Here is a 27,479-nt window from a genome sequence, read left to right as displayed (position 1 = left end):
GCTACGCTGCTTTACTTGAAGGGGCCTAGCAACACCACCTGGAGCCCTGGAGCAAGCATAACCTGTACCTGGTCCCTCTGGACCTGAACTTGTGTCCCGCTTGAGGAACACGAACTAGACTATTCCCGAGAGATCTGCACCTCCCGTTGCTTGGTCCCACGCCCCTTTCCAGAGTGCTGGGCTCGCTGGGCAAGACACTGTCTCTACCAAGTAGGGGTAGGGTGGCTGGCCGGCCGGCCATGGGGAAAATGGATATTCGAGGGCAAGGCGGCACGCCCAGAGCGGAGTCACATATGGTGGAAGGTCAGCATGCATATTGCCCCTCCAACCTGATGACCCTTGAGGCAATTTCGCATCCTCGCCTGACAGAGGTAATGCTTCGCAGTATGCCGTGCCTGTCTTGGCCGACGGCCCTGTTTCCATGACTGCCAGGGTAATTCAGCCGTGTTTCAATAACCACATTGTTTGCTACAAGGACTCGCAAAAACCTAGCCCCGGTGATCTACATTCGGGAGGACAGATCATGCGCGGACCAAGACAGGCGCCATACCCTATACTGTGCCTCTTGCCTTGCCTCTCCAGCCTCGCCTTTGCAGGCACGTTTCTTATTCTCCAATCTGGGCTCTCCCCTTCTCCCTTGAGGCGGCACAAGCAGAGACCGAGCCGTGAATGCCATTCGGGTTTAATGTATCACCATGTTTCCCATCCGAGCCCCTCGATATATTGAAACAGGCATTGCAATAACGCAGCCCAGACCGGTATAGCCTGGTCAAACCCCACCACTTTATCCAGAGTCTCACAAGGCCGGGCCCCATGATCTCTCGAGACACAACCCTGTCTGACAACATCCGATGAAGTCCATGCCTCCTCCACGCCGCTTCCAGCCTCATGCAAGGTTCCAGTCACTTGTCATTTCGCAACAGCACATCACATCTGTGGCCCGTCTGTGTTACTGTGTTTTGGTTGTTGCAATTGTCATACTACGTAGTAGCCGGCACCGTGATTCCTCCACCCCCCTACCCCCCCTTGGCCTTCTCCATCATTTGTCAAGGACCCTGGTCAACAAGGCAAAACATACAACCAGAAGACGCGAACGAATAAAACAGGACTACTCTCTGATTTGCTCGTTTCGGAGGAACCCAAGACGAACTGCATTCTCACGGCGAGCTCGGTGGTTCTCTAACAGCCTCAAATGCAGCACCAGCCGCAGTAACCGGGGGAGAAAAAAAAAAAAAGGGCTGCGCCTATAAACGCCATATCCGCAGGACATACATGCATGCATAGTGCAGCCAATATCCAAAAGAAACACCCTGCATCAGGAGTCCTGCAAGTGACTACTCCCTTCTCATGTTACCTGCTAACGGATCCTTCTTTGTCTTCGTTTGAGTCCATCTCCGTCTGATATGGATAAAGCACAAGAGCTGATTTACTGGGATACAATTACCTTGAATTCCCGGTACTTGCCATGGTGTTGGGCAATGATTGCTGCCCGACAGGGTAGAGACAGGAGAGGGGGGCTAAGACATTGCCAGGAAGTATCAGAACACTTTTAGTACCCGGCGTTCTTTTTACAAGGGCCCAAAAGCACTCTTGCTACCCATCGCCATTGTTATTGTTCATACTCTTGTCCTATTCAGTCTCGTCTCTCACAAAAAAAGACAAGTATTCTGCGGAGAAATCCCCTCCCTGTCTCTAGTACACTCACTGTAGCTCAACACCATGTCCCATAAGTGACTGATAACTTCAACCTACATCTAGACCGCCACCACATCTGGCGTCACTAGCCTTGTTTTTTTCTCCCCCTCTCCCTCAAAGGCGGGAGATCGGCGCAGAAAAACGTCTTTTTTCGAATGTGCCGTTTTTGAGGCCAGTCGCCTTACACATGTACACCGCCTCAATCGATACATGCCCCAGCGGCCGATTGGGCATGAACGAACCGAACCTATTTTGTTCTTTCTCTCTCGTCCCGCTGATCTCCCCTCGCCTCGGGCAGTTTTCCTCCCAATCTCGGTCCCTTGCGAAGATTCCCACCCCTTTTGCCTCACTTGACCGCCACCCCCCCCCCCCCCCCCCCCCCCCCCCCCCCCCCCCCAATATACAGTGCATATATGGCCACTTGATCACCCGCATAAAAGCTTACCAAGGCCAGGCAGGTAATCAAATAAGCGTAGGGCAGGAAGATCGACGGTGAGGTGCCGTGATGTGATGGATGGCTTTCTTTAGCGCGCATGTCGAGGGGGCAGACTTGCTAAGCCTAGAACGTAGACCTTTTGGTACTAATTTTTTTCTTCTTTCTTTCTTTCTCCCCTATTTTCCTTCCTTTTTCTGGTTCTTATGGCGTACATTCACATTATCGATGTACCTGCCTGCAGATTCTGTGCAATATCTCTTTTCAAGTATAAATGTAACAAAACCAAGACAATAGGAGCAGTACATAGATTGTGATGGTGGAAGGAGGGCTTGATACAGCCACTCCACCCACACCATCAGATCAACAGCTAAACCAGATATCTGAACAAACGATCCAACAGCAAACCCCTTCCCACCCTTGTGTGTTGCGCGCAATGACGACGCAAAGCTCGTGAGAGCATTCCGGCCTGATCTACCACCACATCCGTAGGTATACATGATTTCTACAGGAGACATATACAAAAAATCTTCTTCTGCTTTGTTCTCATCCCTTCGTTTGCGAGTATCCGGCCTCACTGTTTTTCTTTTTGCCACCCATTCATCGTTCCTCGTCATTCTTCCCGACCAGATACGCCCATCTATGACCGGTGCCAATATCCCTTTCCTCCGACACCCCCTGCCACCCCCTTCCCAAACAGAGAGGAAGAAAAAAAAAAAGGACTACTAAGAAAAGAAAAAAGGAGTAAAAAAAGGCCAAGCCTGTCACCTGCCTTGTTCCTCTATCCTACTTCAGGCTCATCCTATCTGCCGGAGGTAACATCCGATTCGGCCCACCCCGAGCTTGACCCAGTGCTTTGTATGGCGTCGGCAGGGATTTCGCGAGGGCGAGAAGAAGTAGAAGGAGAAACGAGAAAGAAACAGAAAAAGAAAAAGAAACAGGAAATTCAGAATGAATGCCGCATTCATGATGTTGACAAGGATACCTGATATCCAATTGCCCACCTTTCGAACGCGAGAATGATGAACAGCTAGCCTCCCTGATGAACTCCGGATCCACGTGGCATAGTCTTGATAACTCTTCCTTTTTCACAAACCGTCCGATTGCCAAGATGTACATTGGGGAAGAACAAGAACAGAAAGTGATGCAGAGGACCGCCGAAGGCGTGAGAACAATTCAAAGAAGCCGTCCACCGAAGCGCCGCCATCCACAGTACATTTACAGGTATCTCAATATACCTGGGGTTCAAGTCGTTTTTTTCTTCTTTTTTTTTTTTTTTTTTTTTTTTTTTTGGGATGCTCCCAGGGGTGGGCGCAACTAGCAGATGCAGATCTTTAAATGTCCTTATCTGCTACCATGGTGAGAGCCAGATGCTGCCTGATTTCCGCCGCCGTTCCCGCTAGATTCCTCGTTCGCCTCGTAAAGATCAAGGCATGCTTCGAGAACTACGTGGGCTGTTAGTATTTTTGGCTTTTTCTTTCCACATCACAGTGCCAAGGTAAGGCGGTGCTTACTCTCAATGATCTGCTGCTCCCAAACGCCGTACTGATAATCAACCAACCCGTGACGCTCAATGCCATCACAGAGTCGCACCAGCTCTTTGCCCATTTTTTCTAGGCCCTCCTTACTGACCAAGGTCTGTGATCGCTGTAGTTGTCGTCCAGGTTCCATCAAATCTTTCTGCATTTGTAAAAGTGCGAGCCACGCGTGATTGAAGTCGTTCCATAGCTTAATCCGGTCTCCATGCAAATTTTGGTCGTCGAGGTTTAGCCCTGTAAGCCGCCACTGGGTTAGTAGGCTGAAATACTCTAGAAAATTGGGTTTCGACTCCAAAGATGCAAAAGAGCTTACCAAGATCCACTACTTGTGACAAAAGCCAGTTAGAGACGTCCAAAAGGGACTGGCTTGCGCTCTCGAGCACGCCGTTGCGGACATTTTGGAAAACTCCACGCAACGCAGACTGGTACTCCATCCACTTCTCCTCCAAGCCACCCGTTGTCGAATAATCCTGCTCTTCCATCGAAACGTCGGCGCTTGATGTCTGCTGCGGCATTCCGCCCACGTTGGAGATATTGGCCTGGTAGTTCGCCATCTGCGGCTGTTGATAAGCGGTCGCAGTCGCGCTGGCGGGTTGGGCATGAGGAAGATTGGAGGCTCCGGTGCTGCTGCTTGGGTCGTTTGGAAAATAGGAAGTCGACACGTCTGTCGGTAAGATCGGTGCAGCTGCAGGCTGCCGTGGGAACTGAGGCTGGCTGTCGTAAACGGAGCCTGTAGCGCCAGTCAAATTGTCATAACCCATCGTCATGGCCGCATTATATCCACCAAAATTTTGCGCTGCCGGACGGCCGTCCTGGCCATATCCCGAAGGATAATGCATCGTGTTCGTCGCCATGGGTGTGTTGAAAGATCCTGCTACCGGTTCCTGATAGTTGTACGTGCTGTAGCTACCCGTGCTTCCCATGCCCCGAGCTTGTGAGGGCGAAGTGTTGAGGGGTGCCGGTCGATTGTATCGCTCAGTCGAACCTGTAGCCATGGAGCGGCGCTGCTGTAAGGGATCCTGAATGTTGTATCTTGGGTTGGAGGTGGGATGCATGGGCGCTTCATTCTGCCTCCTACGGCGGTTGGGATCGTCCATCCCACGAGGGGCTTGGTCGCCGGTCGACTCCGAGGGCAAGCCTACCGTATGCGCCGGCGGCAACGGAGCTGGCGATGTGTACACTAGGGCCAGGTTGGGCCTTGGGATCGGTCACGAGACCGTCCACCGCGGGTTTGAGTTCCTCGGATGTTGGTGGGGGTGGTTTCTTTCCCCTTATTTGACCGTTCTGCCACGCGGGACAAGCGCGACGAGATGATGACGCGGAATAAATCTATCGTTCGCTGGTCCGTAGAACCTTCTCGACGTGTTTCTTTTTGAACAGTAACAACGAGCCGACTTGCGCTGATTGTATACGACCTTAACTCGCGGGTACTAGGCGGCACTGGCGGATAGCAGAGACGCGCGTGTCAAGGAAAAGGCGACGGCAGGTCGAGGAAGGGTGGATTATGAATGTGTCAAAAAAGACTCAAGGTAAGGAAGCGTTGACTTGGGGTGAGAGGGCCTGATGTGTGATGGCGACGTAGGGTCTGTCTGATGTTGAGCCGAGCAGCACAGCACAGGATGGGCTGGCGAATCGTCGACGCGGGTAATAGAAGTGTCTTTTATGAATTGAATTGGGAGGGAAGATCCGGATAGATTGAAGAATGGGGGAGGACAAGGAAGTTAACTGTTCAGACTTGCTTGTCGCGACAAAGCTCGGCGGAGCTAGCGCCGGTCTCCTTCATGCCCTGACGCCTGAAGGTTCGGGAAGACTAGAAGGTGACTGGCGACGAGTCGTTGGTGTCTTGTGAGTCGTCAGAGGAGTTAAGATTTTGGTAAACGAAAAGCCAGCGAATGGGGTGGATATCACGCTGAGTTGTCAAACTGGTGTCAGGTTTGATACCAGGAAGATCCCAGACGGCGGCGCATGCACCAGAATGTCCAACATTACAAGCCGGTCCCTGCGCGATCTGCTTGGGCAACGAAGCCGCACCAGGGTCTCAGCGACCACCGAGTCGCCTTGACAGAAGATGCGATTCGTCAGAGGCGGGAAAAGGGCCGGGCGGACCGATCTCTCTTGAAGTAGGAGAGCCGAGTACTTGCAATAAGTCGTGGTTGGCCGTGCCCCGAGGCTGTGCTTCTACCGACTGGGGCTTGCGTGAGGCTCGTGATGTGGATGGAGCAAAACCGAGGACCACTTTTGCTCTTCGTAGCTTAGTGCTGCGAGGCTAGACACAAGCCTATGTAGCCTTGAAGGGGAAGGGGGATCTGGCCGGTTACTGGCAGGGAAGGACAGGGTAAGCTTGTGATGAGAGAGAGAGAGGTGGGTTCGGCTTGCTGGGTGTGGAGGACGTGAACGGCGGTAGTCTCGGGGTCTATCTTATACATGGGAGGGATGCAGATACTATGGAATGGGTGGATGCGGCAGCAAGAGTGTCGAGGAAGGACGGAGAGAGGGCAGAAAAAAAAAGCAAGTAAAAGGAAAAGCGGAAAAAGCAACTTCAAACCCCAAAGGGGACTCAAGCTAAATTGGGAGTAAAGTTGGTAAGGTAGGTCGGAAAGTTAAGGGTGAGGCGAAGAGAGTGAGAGAGAATGGAACAGCGAGTGAGTGTGGGCGTTTGAGAAAGAAAGAGGCAATCAAGCAGGCAAGCAAGCACCTGCATTTCACTCCCAAACCGAAGGAGAACAGACCAACAATGGAAGGCCAGGAAAGCCTAGAGAGACACCAAGGTCAAAGGCCAGTCATTCAATACCGGGACGGATGAGGCTAATCCAGTTCAGGTCGAACCGATGCTAGACAACGGATAGCAAAAGTGCTGCACGGTGAAAGTCGTGACTGCAGAGCAAAAAAAAATAAAAAAAATAATAATAAACCTGGCAGGCAGTGCGGTGGTTGAGGAAGTATCCGTTCCGTGGAGTAAGGTAGGGCAGGCTCAATCCAAGTGCGGCTAGAAGGCCCCAAAAGGAACCAAGCTGGGCCTCGTAACACGCCAGATAGACCCAGATGTAATCTAAAAGTGGTTGTACTGAAAAGCCAAAACGGCCGAATGGCTGCCCACGAGTTCGTTCTCGAGAAAGGATTTCCCCAGGCGCGAGCGCGTGGCAGCCCAAGCAGATGCAACCAAAAGTAAAAGCGGCGCCAGCAGCGTAGCGGCCGTAGCGGCGGCGGCGGACGGGAGAATTGGAGCTTTTGGATGGAGCTGTGAACTGGAGCTGGTAACCTGGACTGAACCTGGAGTTGGAGATGCAGTTGGAGTTGCTGCTAGGAGTCGATGGAGCTGGAGCTGGCACCCGGCCGAACGAGGGACGTTATGCAGCGATCTGCAAGGCAATGTTTGAAAGTTGGGGGTTCCCTGGCTGGTATCCGGTTCTCTGGGAAAAAGAGGCGTAGACACACTCTGGACGAGATGCAGCCGACAGATGATGGGTGTGGACGTCGAATGCCTACGTGGGTGTGCCAAAGCGAGTGTGAGTGGGCGATTGTCTCTCGAAGTGGAGGGTGGGCTTGTGCTTGTGTGGGAGCTGATGATGGATGAGAAGAAGGAGGGCGGGTGACAAGGGGGGGTGGATGTTGAATAATCGGGGGTGAAGTCTTTGTATCTGAGGTACATCCCCTCCCCTTGTTGGTCTCCAAGATGCCTTGGCTTGAGAGAAGATCTGTGCAGGAGTAGTATGACAAGCAGATACGACTCGAGTTGGGTACCAAGTCAGTTGGTCGCATCACTTAGTAACACGTAGTGCTTGATGACCCGTGTGAAAGACTATCTATGGCAGGCACAATATTTGGATTAGGTTGTGTGTGAGAGACCGAAAGAGAGGGTGGGAGGGAAGGGGGAGAAGAAGGAAGGGGAAAAAAAAAAATAGAGGCTTATGCATCAGAACCAAAGCCGAGTGGCACACCCCCCATAACCGGGGCTAGTTTGCGAGCACAGAGTCAGGTTTTGTCAGGTGTCCTCCGCTGGGTTCGCCTAGAGGAGTCAGGAATGTAAGAGCGCAAAAAGCTTGAGAGGTATGGTGTGTGGGTTGATAAGTTGCGGGAAGTAGGTGACTGGATGACGAGGGTTTTCAGAGTGGGAGAGGGAAATTCAACCTCAAAACGTGCGATGTCCTGTTGCTACTGCGGATGGAAAACGGGACGAGAAAAGAAATAGCCCAACATGATATGGTAAAGGTACATAAGGTGTATAGTGAATGTCAGATGAGATGAGATGGGATGTATGAGATGGAAGGAGAGCTACACAAACGAGCCACGAGAACAATGTAACGTCAGCTACCTACCTGTTCTCTCATATTAGCGTGTCTCCCTTCTTTCTGCCACCTCTTGATTTTCTCTTGAATGTCTCGCGGTAGTGATGGGGTGGCTTGGAACACGTCCGCCGAGGACCTCGCCGTGTATCGCTACGGATTGTTGGAGAATGTAGGGCAGGGCCGTTTTTCTGTCACGCAGTCTCCATGACATATTCTATCTTGTCCACTCTAACGTCCCATCAGGCTCCGAGCCCTGTTTCTGTTTAAACGTCTGCCCTTTCTCATTCCAGCTGTTCGGTTATCCAGTTTGATGCGCTGCCCTGGGGTATCTGAGAAGTCCAAGTACTGCTGCCCATACTCTTACCCGTTTCGTTTCGATAATCAGTGCAAGGTTGAGTCTGGACAGCTGGGGTCATCAATCTGCATTCCTTATTGTTCTGCTTGCTGTCTCATGGCCCCTCTCACCCGAGAATTGAGCTCCTCCGATCGGGGACGTAACCACTGTAATTGCAGTGGAAGCAAAGCTTGAAAGGCGAGGAGCTCTAGGTGTTGAGTGGTTGTATGGGTTGTATGAAGGGCATGGCCCAGGGGCCCTACCCTGCCCTGCCTTAAAAAAAGTCTGTGAGCACCCAGATGGCTGGGTTTGGGGGCGTTGTTTATTACCGCGCTGAGACATGCCCAGCCACCCTTGTCCACGCCCTCCGCCTCCCCTGGCGTTCCGGCCGGGGGAAATATGCACTAGTAACAAATTGATATGATTGCTTACATTTCTTTTGTGATTACCTCGCCTTCATTTTTCGGCACAGTGACTCCTGGTTAAATGCTGCTGGAGCACCGTAGCTTAGCTACACTACTGTCGCAGTCGCACTGTCGGCCTGGAGCACACATAGAGCTCCGGAAGAGGCGAGACACGGTGTGCACTGCCGATGCCGAATGACGTACATGGATGATTGGCGACACCCACTCTTTGTATATGGCGGAGCAACAGATTGATCGTCAGCTTCGAAGCGGAGGAAAAAAAAAAAGAGGAGCGGAATATGGGGAGAAGCATGACAAAGCCGTTGGCTGTCTCACACTTCAGATGCTCTAGACAACGATGAACCATGCCATCAAGAGCCTCTCATCATACAAAGCAGCCAGTGATGTCCTTCAACCACACTTTCGCCATTTGGGCCCAACCGTCCTGCATACAGTGGCCGGTAGCCGGTTGTTAGGACCCAACTTTACTGGATTCTTGAATCGTGCACAGATCACATCCCTACTTGTCGGCTCATCATGCCCTCCGAGTCGAGCCAATAGCTAACCCTACCAGTCACTGGACTTCGAGACACTTGTTTGGCATTGTTCTCTTTGCACCCACCGTGTTATTCAGGACGGATACCCGCTGTCTAAATCACCTATCCGTATATTCCTGTTTCAGGGACTTGAGAGGCGTGCCAGGAACAAGAATTGCTGCGATTCAGTCAATGCTGATCTCAAATGTTGACTGATGTGGAACGGGGCAATCCGAACAGTCTCGGAATCAAAGACATAGCCAAGGCGAGAGTGAGAGGAAATGGTGGAAGGGGGAAAAAAGCCACATCTAGCTGGGAAATGGTCCGAGTCGGCCCCCAGAAAACTTAGGCAGAGTGGTAATCGGTGGGGTAGCGGGCATCTCAAGACAAGACAGGAAGAGACTTCCGATCCCGCGAGTCTTTGACTAGTAAAAACCAATGGAATGCAAGGACTGAGGACGACAGGCCTACATTTGGAATATTAAGAAAGGGGCAGGTCGAGTTGATACACTCCAGGGTCTGGCGCCCCCTTGTGCGGGTGAAGACGAGGATAGAAAAAAATTCAAACAAACAAAATAAAATAAAACAAACACCATCGTAATGAAGGCCTAATCAGGCCAGGTTCGGCAAGTGGTGAGACTTGACGATGCCCAATGGTTGATGTGGTTGAAGCCTCACTTTGCTGCAACCATGGCATGTCAATATCCCACCAGCAGCACCCGCATCTGACATCTGAGCGTGTCTTGGGAAAACAAGAAGGGCAACAAGAAAGGATAAATGGTTATGCAGCAGTGAAGCTGGTGCATAGCGAGTTGTTTTGCGGTGTCTGTGTGTTATGCAGGTATCATTGCTCCTGTTGCTCTCCTGTTCCTCCCGTTGCAAGCTGCTAGTGAATGAAAGGATGACTGCAGACGAAAAGCAGAGTAGAGCAAGTACTGCTACTTGAAGGGCTGAAGGTTCAGCAGGTGAACGCGTGTTGAAGTTGATAAAACTTAGAACCATGTTCCTTGTAAGGGCGTCGAAATGGCCGGGGGGAATGGGCAAGTGAGAGTGAGTAGTCGGGGACCAAGTGAGGTCAAAGAAGCCGATAGCGGATCCCTGTCGGGTGACCAGGGTTGAAAACATGGGCTAGGTGGGTTCCTGAACGAGTGCCGGTGCCTTGCTTGAGTGGTTCGGAGGGTACGGAACGCGACTGTACCGGTACGTTGAGCTTGTACGTATTATGAACCCATTCGGCTGCAGGGTCGGAGGCGTGGCGTGGAGTGGATGGGTGTGGAGGGTCCCCTTGGCTTTTTGGGATTGGGAGAGCAACTGCGAGAGCCCTAGCGTTTCAGGGATTGTGCTTGAATGCGACATTTCGCGCATACGGAGTACACTATCGAGGCAAGCCTATGAAGAAGGGGCTCCAACCACCTTCTCAAGGCGGCACATTGGCACTGCTACACGTACAGAAACCCAGAAGGTGGGGTTGGTCTGGCGATTGGACTGCCATTCCCCCATAAAATAATTGATGGCTGAGATGAAGGTGCCAGTGCAGGAAAACTCGAGCGCGAAATGTGCAGGTATACGTACGGATGGATTTACCTGGAAATGGTGACCGACGACGTGATGCAACATGTCGAGGTCCTGCTGTCATTTGCATTGCATTAGCCGCAGCATTCCCTGGAAGAAAGACCTCTCAACCATCCATCGGCAGGTTGATAAGGTTCTGTGCCTGCCTTGGCGAGCCACGATGTGATGTCAAGTATGCATACATAGAACTACTATGTTACTTGCAAATACTCTGTCCCTCAAAGCTTCCCTCGCTTTCTGGTGGTAAAGACTCCGGACGTGGATTATCCGTGACCCGATTACGTTTGCGAATTTCACCTACGGCGGGGACATAGGTCTACTTGCATTTTCATCCGGTTCAGCTCACAGACGATGCGAGTATCTCAAATACTGTGGGCCTTTTGTGCACATCTCCGGCAGAGAGCTCCGCTACTCCAGTTGCAATACGCTGTACAATCTACTTCAAATTCCAAGGGACCCACACTTCATGAGAGTTCACTGGGGCAGATCGGACCAGTGTCATGATATGTGAGAACTGCTCTGCATACCTACTACATTGTACATTTACTATATAGTAAGAGGGCTATAATAGGAGAGGGCAGGATGGGAGGCTGAGTTGCTTCCTGCCCGATAGGCACTGGTAGGTGGCTGCCTTGCTCAGGCACATCACAGCGCGTAGCCCTGGACTTTTCCTTACCTGCACCCCCTTGGCGCACATATTGTGCTTTCTTTCTTTCGGTGGTGGTAGTACTTGGTATTGGCAGCAGTACTTCATAAAAGCTGGTTCTTGAACAACTAAGTGGTTGGCCATGCTGGGCTGCGTGCTTGTCTTCCCAGGATGGGCCTAGCTTCTTTACGGTTACTGTTCTTTTTTCGGCTCTTGAGACTGACTGCACTCGCTTCTTGGTGGGCCTACGAGCGGAGCATCTCTAAATCCTCAATTTTCCCTCACCTTGACTTGAGATTGGACTGATCTTCAACCCTACCACACCGAGCTGGTTCCACCATCCTTCGGACGTCGAGTCGTAGCAAGCTACGACTGCACACATCGTATTGGAGCTTGCTTTGCATAACCCATCTACTTTGACCTTGCTCCTCGCCATGGTTACAACGTCGACTGCCAATCAAGGGCCTGCCCACACATTGCGTGCAACTCTACCGGATTGTCCAACCAGATGCTACAATGGGAAATGAGTCTGCGAAGAAACGAGGCCCTTTTTCTTTCCTATTTTTTTTTTTTTTAGTTTTATTTCATTTAATTCCTCTGGGGAATGGTGTACACTAGCCCACTTGCTCGCCGTCTTCCAGTCGGGTTGATTGCATTTCAACCCAACCTAACTAACCCTTTCCAACTCTCCTCTCTGTTGAGGCACCTTGCAGATACGTAGTACTTTCCTTGCCTTGGCCTTTGAAAGCACGGCACAGTATGCAGTAGGTAAAGCCCGAGCAAAAAGACGCTAAAAACGTCTAGAACAGCGCTTACATGGCCTTGCAGATTGATGGATTACGAACAAGGAGACTCTGACGCGACACGCGTTACCTAAGGCGACCTAGAGAAGTTCACCATGACACACGCCAACCTGCCGTCTCCCCGCCGGCGCCTTTATTCCCAATCCTCCAAATGAAGCATGCAACTTGCCTACTACTTTCAGATTTCTCATCTCCTAAAATTAGGGTTTGAATCAGTGACATAAAATACCAGGCGTGGGAAATCCAACCATCAAGTGAACATGACCCAGGCCACCCAAAAGCCTTCTATCTACTGTCGTTACGTACTCCTGACTGAGCACTTGCATCTACTAGTACATCTCAAAGCTCGAGTTCCGTTGGTGATGGTGTTGCGGTTGAGTAGTGTGATGAGATGCTCCCATCCCTTGGCAAGGTCTGGGCCGTCACACAGCCGTTGAACATGTTTGGGGCGATTCAGCCTCACACAACGCGATTATTCTCGATTGACGCCCGCCAGATACCTGGTTGATCCCCGCAGCTTGCCACGAGATCGTTCTCTCGTCTACATTGGAAATCGGCAGAAAATATCCTTTGCGAGGCTGAGTCCGATGCTGACATCCACTTGTCCAAACAGCCTTGAAAACAATTGTTACACTAGAGGCCACGAGATGCATGCAACTCAATAGCACTGTTCTTCCATCACGTCACAACGCCTTGTTCCAATCACCTCACACAGCCAGTCATCTTTGCCCATTCATCCATCCATCTGTTGTATCGTCTCAAGCCACCATTACTAAACGGCTTGTACTCCCACCGTTTATCACGCCGCAGCCGTTATCCGCTTAGCCCCTAATTCAACCGCATCTTTGTTTGTTCACACCCCCCTTGCCTCACACCCCCTTTCCACACCTTATTGTCATCAACAATCCCCACCATTTCCAGAGCCGATTCTGCTTCAACTTGGTGGCAGCCATCACTCATCCGGTGAAACCAACCGAGTCGTGCTGTCCACCACACACATTCAGGCTTCAATATGGCTGGTCATTTTAAATCACCCACAGTGTTAGTGCATATTACCGTCTCCGAGAAGGACAAAAAAATAAATAAGAGACCGACACAGGGGGGTGAAACCAGCTCAAGAACCTTCGACTCATTTGATATATGCTTCTAGAAAGCTTCGGTGACTAACTAGCACTGGCGCTTGTGTCTGTGCCCTCGCTGCCGTCTCCTTTTAGGGGTTACCTTGTGTGGGAAATTGAAACAAGGCCCTCGCCGGACGCGTTTCTGCAACGCTGGAAATGGGGCGTCATCAATTGGGACTACGTACTGGTTAGACTGGTTAGTAGGCTGGCCGCCAGAGCTCACGGACCCTATTAATATGATTCGCAAGTTCAATCCGCCCGCAACTCTACACAGGTGCCAACATGTGGCCTCGGATTCTGGCCTGATAATGACACACGCAACCTGCCCTAATTCCATTCAAGACCCGGTTTCAATGCGCGCCCGAGACCATCGACGGCCACTCCGTCAATCGTCGAGTCGAGAGTGGTAATTGCACGCGTTAGTTAAATGAACCGTGTCAGCCAGCCAACTTCCATGTCGCCATGGGCAGTGGCGCGCTGGTTTGCCGAGTATAGTTCGATTGAGGCTACCTATACCACTGCATGTCGCGCTCTCCTGACTTCCGGCCGTCGATCGCGGCTTTGTCTGTTCGTTTCAGACCCTGAGATTCTATATTCTGGCTCCAAGTCATCACTCCCCCAGTGAGAAAATCGACCTCTTGCACCCATCAAATAGAAAACAAAAAAACACCAAGTGGCCTCTTGTGTGTGTGTGTATGTCGCTCGGCCGCAATGAAATAGGCAACGCCTCGTAGTCGGAGACACCACGTTGCCTCTCCACTGACTGCATGGGCCAGGTTTCATGGCATGGGCATGATGCCGCTCACACTAAAGTCGGTCGTTTCTTGTCATGCGGTTGAAGTAGTAAGACGTATAACGATCTGCTAATCTCGGAACAGCCTCATGGCCGTTTGCTACTTCTGGCAGCACTGAAGATCTTCGGCATCACCGACATATACTCCTGAAGCTAGCTAGCTAGCCCTCCTTCCTCTTACGCGTCCGTGTAGCCGTGGAAGCAACTATACACGGTTGACAATGGTTTAGTTTGCCTTTATATTCGGCCAAATGCGCTTCCCCTGACATCACCGCGGAGCCATTCATCGCGCTAGGTGGCTTCCAAGATACGCCGTTCGACTGCAAGACAAAGTGGACATCATAGGCTGGCATTATAGGAGCTGCCCCTATTCTATGAATACACAAGGGTGGTAGTACAACAATAAGGTCATATAGGTGATCGACAGTATTTTCACCAGTGCCATGTACGGCAAGAGCCACTTTATCTCTTGACCCAAGCAGGCATCTTTCTGGCCTTGACGTGACCGTGCTTCTTTCTCTCAACCGTTCTCGCGTCGCGCGTGATGCAGCCAGCTGGAAAATCAAACGGATTAGCACTGAGCTCAAACAATGACGGACCTTTGAATAGTAACTTCCACTCACCTTTTCGTAACGCTTTTTTCAGATCAGGCTCGTGAGCCAACACGGCCTTGGCAATGGCCAATGTCAGGGCCTCAGCCTGTCCGGTCACGCCACCGCCATCCACAAGTGCCCAGACATTGTATTTGTCTGTCCTTGCGGTACTACGGAGCGCCCAGATGGCGCTCTCACGATCGTGAATTCTGCCAAACACTTCATGTAGAGGCTTGCCGTTGACCAGCACCTCTCCTGTACCCTCAACAACCCAGGCGCGCGCAGTGGACGTCTTCCTCCGGCCAACACCCAGGGCACGTCCGTGTTTATCAAGCGGGGTGACCTTCGCGACATTCTTGAAAGGATCGATATCTCGCTTGAATTCCTGTAGAGCATCCTGAACCTCGCGGGGCATCAACCTGGGGTGGATTTGATGTAACCGCTTGACCATAGCCAGAATCTGGCTGTAGGGCAGGGCCTTGACCGGTTCTCCGTACATTGTGCGGTATCCCTTGAGAGTCTTCCACAATTGACGGGGAACTAGCTCCGGTGGCGCCGTCGGGAGGTGCTGGTGCTTGTGCAGGAGAGCAGACAATTTAATGTAGGCATCGTTGAAGTGAGGCTCTCTGGAGAAGTATGATGGAGAGACAGGAACTGGCCGAGCCTTCGAGACTCCCTGAAATGGTTCTTCGGGAGGAAGAGTTAGGCTGCTGTCGATCGTGGGTGCGCTCTGGTCGGCTTTGGGCTCGATAGTCGAAAGGCTCTTGACGCCCATCTGGAAGCTTGGTCGCTGCCATTGTGGCTTCAAAAGCTGGCTCTTTGCCAATTGGCGCAAGCAGAGCGTTTTCTGCAGGCCATGACGTATGGTCGACATTGTGTTGTGACCTCGATCAACGCCCTCGTCGTTGGGGTGGTCGTCGCGATGTCGTGGATTATTCGCAGCTTTAGCCTCAGGGACTAAGCTAGAAATCTTTCCTGATGGTCGAATGCGGCAAAACGTCGGATCTCGATCACATGACCACCAGCCACAAACATCGAACGCTCGGGCCTCTTATTGCCTCAAGCAGAGAGGGGCGTTACCCCTCACTCAAGCCACACTAACCATCAACTTTTTTTTATTTTTTCTTGAGCGAGGGGCTTGAGTGGGCGGGGCTGGCGCTCGAATTTTGCCGTTTCATTCAAAAAATTGCAGCACTTTCGACAGCGGGGGACTGAACTTTTTCCCTCCTTCTCTTCAGTCCATCACCTCACACACTCTTGATACCCTTCCATCTCTCAGTCGCTCAACTGATTCAAGATGGCGTTCGGCAAGCTCTTCACCTACCCGGTAAGCAGAAAACAATTGTTTTTTATTTTCCCAATCTGTGTCGTCTTTTGAGACCGTAGCTGACCGTTGTCGCCCCTCCATCCAGGCCAACCCCCGCACCACGGCCATCCGCGCCGTCGCGAAGGCCAACAACGTTGACCTCGAGTTCATCGAGGCCGACACCACCAAGCCTTCTGCCGAGCACCTCAAGGCCAACAAGCTCGGCAAGGTCCCCGCCTTCCTCGGCGAGGATGGCTACCCTCTCTCTGAGTGCATCGCCATTGCCATCTACAGTATGTCTTTTCTGAGTCACGTCAGCACTGCCTGCCGTCTGCGAAAAGCCCTCGCACAACCTGCCCCTCGAAATGATGATTTAGCATTTTTTTGTTACAGTTATCCCTGTCCGAATTTTCATGTGGATAGAGTTCTAATTTCTGATCTCGTCATTGACTTGTCATATCACTTGGACGCCTATTCGGGAGTATCAGCTAACCAGGCGCCACAGTCACCTCCCAGAACGAGAAGACCACCCTTCTCGGCAAGACCAAGCAGGAGTGAGTCACAACCCGTAACCATTGCGCACTATGAGAACATGGAGCTAATAGGTCACCCTCCAGCTACGCCTCCATCCTGAAGTGGATGTCCTTCTTCAACTCTGAGGTCCTCCCCCCCATGGGTGCGTGGTACCGCCCCCTCCTTGGAAAGGACCCCTACAACAAGAAGGCCGTTGAGGACTCCTCCAAGGTTGCCCTCAAGGCCGTCAAGGTCGTCGAGGAGCACCTCCTTAACAACACCTACCTCGTCGGCGAGCGCATCACCCTTGCCGACCTCTTCGCTGCTGGCATCATTGCCCGTGGTTTCGAGTTCTTCTTCGACAAGCAGTGGCGCCAGGAGAACCCCAGCGTCACCCGCTGGTACGACACCATCATCAACCAGGACATCTGGACCGCCGTTGCCGACAAGCAGGAGTACCTCGAGACTCCCAAGCTGACCAACGTCGCCCCCAAGAAGCCTGAGCAGCCCAAGAAGGAGGCCGCCCCCAAGCCCGCTGCTGCTGCCCCCGCTGCTGAGGAGGCCCCTGCTGCCCCCAAGCCCAAGCACCCTCTTGCTGAGCTCCCCCGCGCCACCTTCGACCTTGAGGAGTGGAAGCGCACCTACTCCAACGTCAAGAACCACGAGGAGGCCATGAACTGGTTCTGGGAGCACGCCAACTTCGAGGAGTTCTCCCTCTGGAAGGTCAAGTACAAGTACAACGACGAGCTTACCATGACCTTCATGTCCAACAACCTTATTGGTGGCTTCAACAACCGTCTTGAGGCTTCCCGCAAGTACATCTTCGGATGCGCTGCCGTCTACGGCCAGAACAACGACTCTGTCATTGAGGGTGCCTTCGTCATCCGTGGCCAGGACTACAAGCCCGCTTTCGACGTCGCTCCCGACTACGAGAGCTACGAGTTCGTGAAGCTCGACCCCTCCAAGCCCGAGGACAAGCAGTACGTCTCTGACTCGTGGAGCTGGGAGAAGCCCATCACCCACAACGGCAAGGAGTACCAGGTCGCCGATGGCAAGGTCTTCAAATAAGCGCATTATTGTGTGCTAGGGGGTGATCCGACATTTATGGCTTATGGCAGATGAAACGAGTTTACGAATAGGCAAGGGGGTGTGTAGATGATGATATGGACCCGAGAAGAGATATCTTGCGCGTAATGCCAGAGGCTGTGTGCCGAGTCACTAGGACTGGGCAATAGATGCAGGATGTTCCTGATCAAACAATGCTTGCCTCTACCCAACGTGATATGTTAAATCAACGTTGTCCTTGCGATAATACGCGCGCCTATGTCAGGGGTATCTCAATGCTATCATGTTGATGCTTATTTCCCCATGCCTGTCGCCCATGCTCCCCCGAAAACAGTCGCGAATGTGTGAAACTTATATACAAGCGCTGCTATTTTTGACATTTTGAAGTCCCCCCTTCTTTTTTTACTGTTCTTCAGGCGGAGCCAGTTTGTAGTCGTCCCTTACGTAGAACGGGTTTGTGCGCATGTAGCTGCTAATGTCGGACTGGTAGCAGAGCGAGTTGAGATAATCATGAACCTGCGGCACTATCAGGCCCGGTTCGGTTTCGTTCCCAAAGAACTCGGGAATACGAAGGAGGTTAAACGGCTCGCTTCGTGCCTTTTCCGACGAATCGTCGACCAGCACAGTGTTGCTCTGGTCCCAGCAACCTCCAAACTCAGCATCAGGATGCGAAGCCTTGACGCGCGGGTCGTTCCAGACCATTTGTAGACGCTTGTAAACCTGGACGCGGAGGTTATAATCGGCCTTTGACAGTCCAAACCGGTCGCGGCCCCAGACAGCCAGCACACGGCGGCGGTATGCGGCTCTGTCCACACTTGCGCCGGGGCCGGGAGGGCCAAGAAGAAGCTGGTCGCACATGGACTGTACATTCGCCGGTCGAGCGGATGACCATATCACCACGTGAAAGGTGTCGAGGCAGTACTGAAGGAAACGCTTGGCATGGGGTCGCTCCACGAAGGACGTCGCATTGCGGCGGTTGGGGCGGTAGAGGAGGGTGCCATTGAGGTCCATAACAACGAGGATCGGCTTGGGTGAAGGGAGGAGGGTCGGAGGGATAGAAGCGCGGTGGAGGTAATCTGCCGTAGGTTCAGGCACGCCGCCCGATGCGAGACTGGGTGCCACAATCTTGTCGCGTTCGCCAGCAGGTCTGCTATTCAAAAGGTCAGTCGAGGAGGGAGAAGAGTTGGAGGGTTTGGTGGCCTACTTTGCGCGAGGTCCCTTTGGAATCGCGGGCTGATTCGTGGCGGGAGGTTGTCTGGCTGAAGTTACCTGCGGAGCAGACGGAGGTTGGGGCGTAGGAAACGGGAAGGGGCCATTGTTTGTGCTGTTCCCAAGGCCTGGGATCGCGAAGCCTCCAGTTTGGTTGGGAGATGCCGCACTGTTCGGTGCGGGCTTGGCCCACCATTGTATGTTAGGCATGTCCATATTGTATATCTCGAAGGCGCGAGATGGGATTGAGTTTGGATATGAAGGTATTTGCCGCAGGGAAGTATCAATTGATGAGGTGACGCCTTTGCGACCGCTCCAGCTGGCTTTACTCCTCCGTGGCTGCGTAGCGGTTTGGCGAAAGAGAGAGGGGAGAGATCCAGGGCAGGTCTTGAAGATGGAGGGGCGCATGAGCGGGTCCAGGGGTCTTGCGGCTTGAATTATCCAACTAGTTAGAGATTGCGATTGTCGAGGCGGCCTTCGTTACGAAATCTGGAAAGTGAACGCCAATTCTAAGCGACAGCTCGTTTTCGGCCCTTTCGTTGTGTGGATGGCATTTGACACAAATATAAAAAGACATGTCAGGTCGCGCTGGGAGCAATTCCTTATCGATAAGATAGGAAAATCTTATCGATAGGCTACTTGGGGATTGGACCCACAGAAAATTCACGATTGCATCGAGACAAACTCGCCCATGTATATACCCTGCGTCTTACAACTGAGCAAATAAAGAACTCCATTAGGTTACAAAATGCTTTCTGGAAAGAGAAAACAAGGGTTTGGCGGCCTCCAGCGCCGTGTGAGACCTCGTAAAGAGGAGGAGCCTGAAATCGATGAGAACCTCAGTAGCGAGCCTGAGGAAATGGATGTGGAGGGAGATGAGTTGAGTGAGGGTGAGGAAGACGAGGACAATATGGATGATGGAGATGATGATCAGGAGGTGTGTTTTAGTACTGATACAGCGTGAGATTCATATACTAACATGCGTCTAGTCCGATGCTTCACCGCCACAAAAGAAGCCCGCCATCGATATCTCATCAGTCTCCTTCGGTGCCCTTGCCAAAGCGCAAGCTTCGATGTCAGCATCCAGCAGACGGCGCAAACGCGGCGCAGCTGCCGAAGACTCACAGGAGGGCTCCGACTCAGATTCCGGCCCCGAGGAGGTGGGCAATGTCAGAAAACCAAAGTCCGCCGCCGATGTTGCCAAACGTACGAGCAAGCACGCACCAACTGAGATGTCCAGCAAGAAGCCCGTCTCCCGCAAGCGCGAGGTAATCGCCGTTCCCAAGATGGAGGTTCGCGACCCACGCTTCGACCCCCTGAGTGGCCCAGTCGATGAGGCGAAAGCTAAGAAAGCATACGCTTTCTTGGACAAGTACCGTGCAGATGAGATGAAGGAGCTGCGTGGCGAGATCAAGAAGACCAAGGATCCAGTTAAGAAGGAAGAGATGAAGCGTCTGCTGTTATCGATGGAGTCTAAGATCAAGGCACGCGAGCGCAAGGAGCGCGAGCAGGAGCTTATTACGGAACACAAACGTCGTGAGAAGGAGCTGGTTAAGCAGGGCAAGCAGCCATTCTACCTCAAAAAGTCAGAGCAGAAGAAGAGGTTGCTCATGGACCAGTTCGCCGGCATGAAGAAGAGGCAGGTTGACAGGACGATTGAACGTAAGCGCAAGAAGGTTGTTGCTCGTGAGAGAAAGGAGCTAGACCAGTTGGAGAGGCGGGATCGGTCTTAGAGAGGCACAATCATCTATATGTTCTATCGAGGAATACATGGCTCGCTTGAGTATGCTGCGGAAGAGCCTTGCTGTGTCTAACTTATTCGCCCGTATACAGCCCTTCTGCATGTTATTACAGTGATGGTACAAAATGATACAAAAAGACGCTTCATCACCCGTCGCTTGTTCTAAACAGTGTATCCGTTCTTCTTCAAGCTTTCCTCGAACATCTCGCGGCATCTAACCTTACTGCCGAGTCTAGCGCAGAGTAGGAAAGCACCGCTCAGCTTGCGGTGCAGGCTATACGTTTCCTCGGGCGGCGGCGCAAGTCTCTCGCGCAGCATGACGGGGATAAGGCCCTTCACCCGCTCGGTAATGGTTTGGTCCTTGAAGTCGTAAACTTCGGGGGCCGATGCGAGGAATGGCTCGGCCAAAGTGAGCACCGACTTGACGTGGGCATCAACCATGGTTTTGCTCTCATGACCAGTCAAGTAGCCAAGGCTCTCGGAAAGTTCTTTAACTCCTTGATGGTCAGACCTTGACGCAGCCGCAAGAAGCTGGACATATTGAGTGACAAACTCGTCGGGGTATTCTCTTGAGGCGCCAAAGTCAAGGAGTTCGAGCTTGTTGGTTTTGGCATTGAAGAGAAAATTTGTCCAGTTAGGGTCGGTTTGCATGAACTTGAACTCGGTGATTTCTCTCAAGCAAAGACGCAAGATCTGGGTTCCGATCCAATCTCTCTGCTGCTGCGTGAATGACTTAACTCTGGTGACGCCGATGCCATCCATCCAGTCCATGGTGAGAACGTTCTTTCCAGAAGCCTGAAGATGAACATCTGGCACAAGAAAAGTATCCTCCTCGCCTGCGAGCAGCTCTTTGTATTTGATGAGACACTGTGCCTCTCTCTCGTAGTCACACTCCCACCCAAGTTCGAGACGAGCATTGTCGATGGTCTTATTCAGATACAAGCCCTTTGGCAAAAGTTTGGTGGCGTTTAACAGGATTCCAAGGTTGTCTAGGTCGGAGTTGATGGAATCGGCTACTCCTGGGAACTGGATTTTGACGGCAACCTTCCGCCCATTCTTCAGTGTTGCGCGGTGAACTTGCCCAATAGACGCCGCAGCGATGGGCTTTTCCTGAAACTCTTCAAACAGCTCACGCCATTCCGGACCCAGGTTGGCTATGAGCACCTTGTCTCTCTGATATGATGGCATATAATCAGCACGATCTTGTACTCTCTGCAACACCTCCTGAATCGGTCCAGGGAGCATCTTTGAGTCCTGGAAACTCATCATCTGGCCCATCTTCAAAGCGGCACCTCTCATCCGTGAGAGCTTTGACACGAGTCTTTCCATATTTCCAGCGCTGAGAAGGACTGAACCTTCACCCTTGCCGCCAAAAGCCCGGCCAACGCTTTCAGAAATGGCACCTCCCATCATGCCTGCTGCCAGACCGCCATAGTTCCAAAGCCTGCTAAGCCGTGTAGCAGGAACCTTGGACTCCCTGAGTACGTATGCTGGAGACGAAGATTGATCGGTCGCTGTTTCAAGGACCGCCTTAACTGGTGACTCGTCCTTCGTCTCTATTGGGGAAGGCTTTGTCTCTACCTCCGGCTCTGAGCCAATGGGAGCAGTCTTCGCAACAGTACTGTCGTCGACTTTAGGCTCTGTTGCCTGAGCCTTCGGTGCAGACTCTTTTGCTGATGAATTATTTTCTCGGGCATCCTTTGCCGTCTGAGAATGAACGACAAACTCTGGGAGCCCGACAGGTTTGAGTTTCTTCCGGGCTCCAAACAAGTTGTTCGCTTGTTTATCATCCTGCTTACCCAGCATACTGGCGGCGCGGCTGCTGTGAAAAATGTTGACGTTGACCCCAGAGGGAACGTCTTCTGGTTTTTCGGAGACGGGAGCGCCATATGATGCAGCCGACCCTTTTCTCGCTAAGCCTTCTAATTGAGCCTTATTCTCTTTGAAACTGGCCTCTAGCGGTGAAGAATCAGACCAGGGGAAGCTCGAAGGGTTTGATTGGCGCAGTTGGGACAGAACCGAACCAGATTCTGGCTTCGTAATTGTTCCATTGTTGGATTCTGGCTGAATGTTGGCGAAAGAACTGTGCGGGACGTGAGTGACTTGAGGTCTCGACTCAAACTGCACGGGCGATGCTTCCTTTACTTGAGGCTGCACTTCAGCTGCCTCTGTCGCAGACGTGTTTTCGGTAATAGTGTCATGTCGGGTATTGTCTGGAGCCACCGGAGCTCGACGTGTTAAGCTGGATGACTTGGTGAAGCTCTCAAGCTGCCGGCCTCTCAGGGCGACATGCTTGGATGCGACAGAGCGCGATGCGCTGAGCACGGCTGCCAAATCGACAGCAAAATCGGCAAATCTCATCTGGTACGGCTTTGTATCACTCCACGCGCATTACATTACACGTCTTTCGACTTTTGGGGACCTTTTGCGACTCTCAGGAAGCGCCAGGATCATCAAGCCGTCTCCATCATAATTGGAAAATTGAGCAGTGGATATGCATTAAAATATGGATACAATCTTTTAAATGCATATATATGTATATATTTGAGAGGCATCACTGAGGCATGCTGTAGCCCCCTGAAGACAGTAAAAAAGCACACGGCTCATTTCCTAGAATCCGTTGAAGCTCAAGGTCGGAACACCTCTATGTCGCAATTGTCAATACTTTGATGAGTTATCTTGATAATTAGCGTGATCGTCAAGACAATTTAATTCGCAAGTCTACGTTGTGAAGAAGTTTGTATTAAAGTGTACTCTGCCTTACACCGCTATGGGTATTTTGCCTCCTGTGGTATATATCCTTGGGTCTATTCCCATTCATTCATCTATCATTAACCATTAATAGCTGTAGTGCAAAATTGTTTTGCTGTCTTTGCTTCTACTGAGAGACCTTTGACCCGCCTTTTAATAGTGATCCTCGTGCTCTCATCGGCGTCGCTTTCATAGACGAGCTGCTTGGACTGCCAGGTCGAGGGCTGCCGATCTTGCTCCATAATCTCTGGGCGGCAGGTGTAAGGCCACCCGCTACTCTCGGACTGGAGGGAAACTTTGGCACTGGTGTCCTTTCCGGCTTGCCAGTTAAGCCATTCTTCGCAGATTCCCTTTTTGACTGTGCTACACGCTCGACTAGCCGATGATGCAAGCTTTCCCTTTTCCTTTGCTCCTGCAACCTGAAAGGATTCGGCGTTGAGTCGCCAGGTCCCAGGTTAATGACTGGGGCTGGAATAGCTTCGTCGTCATCTTCGTCATCCACAAAAGCATACCCGTTCACCCTTGGCGTTTCCCCTCCACCGACTGCACTTGAAGCCTGGTCGTTCTTCCGAGGCCTACCTGCAATGGCGTCCCTTACCGCAGACATCGTCGGAGATGGTGGTCTCTGAATAACCACCGGCTGTGGTATTCTTGTACTTTGGTAGTTGATAGACTTCGGTGCCATCCTCGAATCGGCTTGGGCCTTCTGTGCTGGGCTCTCGTAATCATCCTCCACACTGTCAGGTTTAAACATGAGGTTGTTTTTAGGATTTGCGTTCCAACTGTCCGGCCTCGCTGGTCTCTCATCGACATCTTTGATAGCCAGCCTGTCTCTTTTGAATCCATCGTCAATCAGACTCCGTGTCTGAGCTAGCTTGTCCTCCACTTCAGCTTGCTTGATCATTTGTTTGGATGGCAACTTGTTGCCCGTCCATAACCAGGCGTATTTTTCTGCCTTCTTTTGACTTTGCTTGTCCATGAGCTTATAGAAACTCTCGTTGTCCTCGCTCGTATACTTCGCTTGGAAATTAGCAAGACTCATGTTTGTATCCACGACAGGCTTAGACTCTTCGACCATCGTCGGCGCAACAGACGCTGGTGTGTCCGCACCATATGCCGACGGCGTACGTCCTCCAATTTCGAAGGCCGGTGGCCTCCTGATCCTCTGTCTCCCTGGTGTCATTACGCGTTGCAGCCTTTGTCCAGCGCTTGAGATCCATGCCGCGTCTTTTGACTCGAGGGCGTCGAGGTATTCCTGTTGGGTTTCCGCTTCCAGCAACCCAGGGAAGAAGTCACGAGCTATGATCTTTGAAAGGGCATCGGTGTAGGTATCTTCGTCTATGACTTTCTTGGGGCGCTTGATCTTCTTTGCAGGAGGGGGTGGAGGCATGAGGTCGGTGTCCGTCCGTTTGCGCACCAGCGCGTTCGAGGAACCGCTTTGTGACTCCATCGCTAGTGACTGGAGTACGTATGATAAGCGCGGCGGCTTCAAACGTTTAGAAAGAGAGCCAATATATATAAGTGCGTGCCATGCAGAGCCTATCAGGTCAAGATATGAGAGTTGACAGCGAACTCCGTAGTATGAAGGCAATTGATAAAACTGGGTTGCGCTCAGCGGACCCAAAATGACGTGGAACCGATAAGCGATAAGGCGGCACCTGCGCCAATATGCAGCTACCGAGTCCCTAGTGCTCTGAATCTTAGGCTTCCCCGGCAGCCATGTGTCTTAGTAGCAAGTGGGAGCTTAAGGGAGGGGCCAGACCCCCCTTCAACTCCCTTGTCGTACTCCTGAAGTGGCAATTGAATACCGCCCCGCCGCGTCGTATCGCACCGTGCGGTAGTAGCGCACTGTTTCTGTTAGGTCCGAAGAGGGTTTAAGGGCCGAACCGTCATGAAAGGAAGCTTTTTTGGGTTGGTCCCTAGCAACCTCAGCCTTCGAAGAGCTTCTGCAGGCCACAAAATCCGCCGGTTGCCACTCTACCCTCCCTTCCCGTCCCGTGTTGCACTTTGAACTAATTGTCGCACTCCGGTTCGCATTGAGAAAAAACAGTCCCAATCCCGCTGATTTGTGGGCAAAAAACTGAAATATCATCCTGGGTTCTCTTGCTGCGATAAACTACCCCACACTTTACTTCTTCAAGAAGCCCGCGCTGCCGCTGTCAACATGACTACGCCGGAGGAGAAGGCAACGGCTTTTAAGAACCAAGGCAATAAGGCCTTTGCTTCTCACGATTGGCCGGCTGCCATCGAATTCTATACCAAAGCTATCGAGCTGAACGACAAGGAGCCTACCTTCTTCACGAATCGCGCCCAGGTTTGCCCCGCCCCCTCCCTTCTTTGCGACCAGGCTTCACCTTTGAGTTGCTCGTGTGACTAACCACATCACCACCCGACATAGGCAAATATCAAGTCGGAAGCATACGGCTATGCTATTGCGGATTGTACGAAAGCGATCGAGCTGAACCCCAAGTTTGTAAAGGTGGGTGTCCTTCGACAACACACAAATCTAACTAGACAACCCCAATGCTGACGCCCCGCCGAATCCAGGCATACTTCCGCCGAGGTCTCGCGCACACTGCTATTCTTAGACCCAAGGATGCCCTTCAAGATTTTAAGGAGTGCATACGGCTCGACCCGAACAACAAAGATGCCAAGTTGAAGTTGGACGAGTGTAAAAAGATTGTGCGCAAGTTGGACTTCTTTGCTGCTATTGAAGTTGGGGACGAGCCGTCAGCCGCAGAGGGTCTCGATATTGACGCTATCAATGTCGAGGCTGACTATGACGGCGTTAGATTGGAGGGAGAAATGACACAAGAGTTCATTGATGACATGACGGAGAGGTTCAAGACCGGAAAGAAGATCCACAAGAAATATGTCTACCAGATCATCCTGGCAGTGAAGAATCTTGTTTATAACGAACCCACGATGGTGGAGATGGAGATTCCTGAGGGTATTCAGCTTACAGTCTGCGGTGACACACATGGTATGTCCCCTTACTTCAGCTGGGATAAGCTTAAGACTAACCGATGTAACAGGCCAGTATTTCGACTTGATGGAGCTATTCCGCCTGAACGGAACGCCGAGCGACAAGCACTACTATTTGTTCAATGGTGATTTCGTAGACCGTGGGTCGTGGTCAACCGAGATTGCCTTGCTGCTTTATGCCTACAAGTGGCTGAGGCCCGGGGGCTTTTTCCTGAACCGAGGCAACCACGAGACCGACGACATGAACCGGGTATACGGGTTCGAGGGCGAGTGCAAGGCCAAGTACAACGAAAGGTGTGTTTCATCTGGGTTATAGTCAAAATCAGGTTTACTGACAAGCGCAGAATCTTCAAGCTGTTCTCCGAGAGCTTTTCGGCACTGCCTTTGGCTACATTGATCGGCACTAAGTACCTTGTGCTGCATGGAGGTCTTTTCTCTGATGACAAGGTCACTTTGGATGATATCCGTAAGCTCGACAGACACGCCCAGCGCCAGCCCGGTCAATCCGGCCTTATGATGGAGATGTTGTGGACGGATCCCCAAGACGAGCCTGGTCGCGGCCCAAGCAAGCGTGGCGTCGGCATGCAATTCGGACCCGATGTTACCAAGCAGTTTTGCGAGAACAACGGTCTCGAGGCCGTCATCCGCAGTCACGAAGTGCGCATGGACGGTTACGAGGTGCAACATGACGGACGTTGCATCACTGGTAAGTTATTTGTATTCGCCTGTTCTAGGCTTGAGTCTAACGAGCATAAGTTTTCTCCGCCCCCAAGTACTGCGACTCCACCGAGAACAGGGGAGCGTATATCAACATCGGCCCCGACTACAAGCTGCAATTTAACCAGTTTGACGCTGTTCCTCACCCAGACATCAAGCCTATGGTAAGCTGAACACAGCTTTAAGAAAAACCTGGACCACTGCTGACTCTCTCCTCAGGCTTACGCTCAAAGCTCTCTTATGTCGTCTCTGATGTAGTTTGACGTGACATGAGTGGTCGTTCCGGGGATATAGTATGGTATATTTGCATCCGCAGCATACAAGGTGCATGTGATCGGCGCACATAAGGGGCGGGCTGGCAGCGTGGGTTTTGGCCATGCGGGTAAACGGAGTTTTTGTCTGCGGACGATAGCCTTACCCAAAGTCTAGAATAACTGA

The 27,479-nt window shown here is 51.9% G+C and overlaps 9 protein-coding genes across 9 annotated transcripts; 5 read left to right on the top strand and 4 right to left on the bottom strand.

The window, feature by feature from the left end:
• Positions 1–3,472: 3,472 nt before the first annotated feature.
• Positions 3,473–4,862, bottom strand: CTRU02_201997 (uncharacterized protein; the record flags this gene model as incomplete). The annotated part of the gene is made up of 3 exons (XM_036725354.2): positions 3,473–3,573; positions 3,643–3,900; positions 3,980–4,862. Coding segments are annotated over 3 exons (1,242 nt in total), but the record flags the coding sequence as incomplete, so codon positions are not given.
• A 506-nt stretch (positions 4,863–5,368) lies between these two features.
• On the top strand, positions 5,369–5,790 carry CTRU02_201996 (uncharacterized protein; the record flags this gene model as incomplete). The annotated part of the gene is made up of 2 exons (XM_036725356.1): positions 5,369–5,511; positions 5,625–5,790. The coding sequence occupies 2 exons, from the start codon at positions 5,369–5,371 to the stop codon at positions 5,788–5,790; spliced, it is 309 nt and encodes a 102-aa protein (XP_036583033.1).
• Positions 5,791–6,976: 1,186 nt separating this feature from the next.
• On the top strand, positions 6,977–7,240 carry CTRU02_201995 (uncharacterized protein; the record flags this gene model as incomplete). The annotated part of the gene is made up of 1 exon (XM_036725355.1): positions 6,977–7,240. One exon carries the CDS (start codon positions 6,977–6,979, stop codon positions 7,238–7,240), a length of 264 nt encoding a protein of 87 aa, XP_036583032.1.
• Positions 7,241–14,623: 7,383 nt separating this feature from the next.
• On the bottom strand, positions 14,624–15,628 carry CTRU02_201994 (mitochondrial 37S ribosomal protein uS9m; the record flags this gene model as incomplete). Its single annotated transcript, XM_036725353.1, has 2 exons — positions 14,624–14,715; positions 14,785–15,628. 2 exons carry the CDS (start codon positions 15,626–15,628, stop codon positions 14,624–14,626), a joined length of 936 nt encoding a protein of 311 aa, XP_036583031.1.
• A 423-nt stretch (positions 15,629–16,051) lies between these two features.
• Positions 16,052–17,641, top strand: CTRU02_201993 (elongation factor 1-gamma; the record flags this gene model as incomplete). The annotated part of the gene is made up of 4 exons (XM_036725351.1): positions 16,052–16,081; positions 16,167–16,353; positions 16,566–16,614; positions 16,678–17,641. The coding sequence occupies 4 exons, from the start codon at positions 16,052–16,054 to the stop codon at positions 17,639–17,641; spliced, it is 1,230 nt and encodes a 409-aa protein (XP_036583030.1).
• A 399-nt stretch (positions 17,642–18,040) lies between these two features.
• On the bottom strand, positions 18,041–19,255 carry CTRU02_201992 (FCP1-like protein; the record flags this gene model as incomplete). Its single annotated transcript, XM_036725352.1, has 2 exons — positions 18,041–18,788; positions 18,843–19,255. The coding sequence occupies 2 exons, from the start codon at positions 19,253–19,255 to the stop codon at positions 18,041–18,043; spliced, it is 1,161 nt and encodes a 386-aa protein (XP_036583029.1).
• A 340-nt stretch (positions 19,256–19,595) lies between these two features.
• Positions 19,596–20,580, top strand: CTRU02_201991 (rRNA processing protein; the record flags this gene model as incomplete). The annotated part of the gene is made up of 2 exons (XM_036725349.1): positions 19,596–19,784; positions 19,837–20,580. The coding sequence occupies 2 exons, from the start codon at positions 19,596–19,598 to the stop codon at positions 20,578–20,580; spliced, it is 933 nt and encodes a 310-aa protein (XP_036583028.1).
• A 170-nt stretch (positions 20,581–20,750) lies between these two features.
• Positions 20,751–24,789, bottom strand: CTRU02_201990 (ABC1 family protein; the record flags this gene model as incomplete). Its single annotated transcript, XM_036725350.2, has 3 exons — positions 20,751–22,949; positions 23,537–23,697; positions 23,919–24,789. The coding sequence occupies 3 exons, from the start codon at positions 24,787–24,789 to the stop codon at positions 20,751–20,753; spliced, it is 3,231 nt and encodes a 1,076-aa protein (XP_036583027.2).
• A 714-nt stretch (positions 24,790–25,503) lies between these two features.
• On the top strand, positions 25,504–27,299 carry CTRU02_201989 (serine threonine-protein phosphatase 5; the record flags this gene model as incomplete). Its single annotated transcript, XM_036725347.1, has 7 exons — positions 25,504–25,653; positions 25,738–25,818; positions 25,887–26,322; positions 26,375–26,618; positions 26,669–27,030; positions 27,081–27,205; positions 27,261–27,299. 7 exons carry the CDS (start codon positions 25,504–25,506, stop codon positions 27,297–27,299), a joined length of 1,437 nt encoding a protein of 478 aa, XP_036583025.1.
• Positions 27,300–27,479: the final 180 nt, after the last annotated feature.

The sequence above is a fragment of the Colletotrichum truncatum genome (assembly GCF_014235925.2).
Source record: "Colletotrichum truncatum strain CMES1059 chromosome Unknown Contig_0001, whole genome shotgun sequence".
Taxonomy (NCBI): Eukaryota; Fungi; Ascomycota; class Sordariomycetes; order Glomerellales; family Glomerellaceae; genus Colletotrichum; species Colletotrichum truncatum.
The sequence above is the reverse complement of the archived record's forward strand: the minus strand, read 5'-3'. Positions and strand labels throughout refer to the sequence as shown.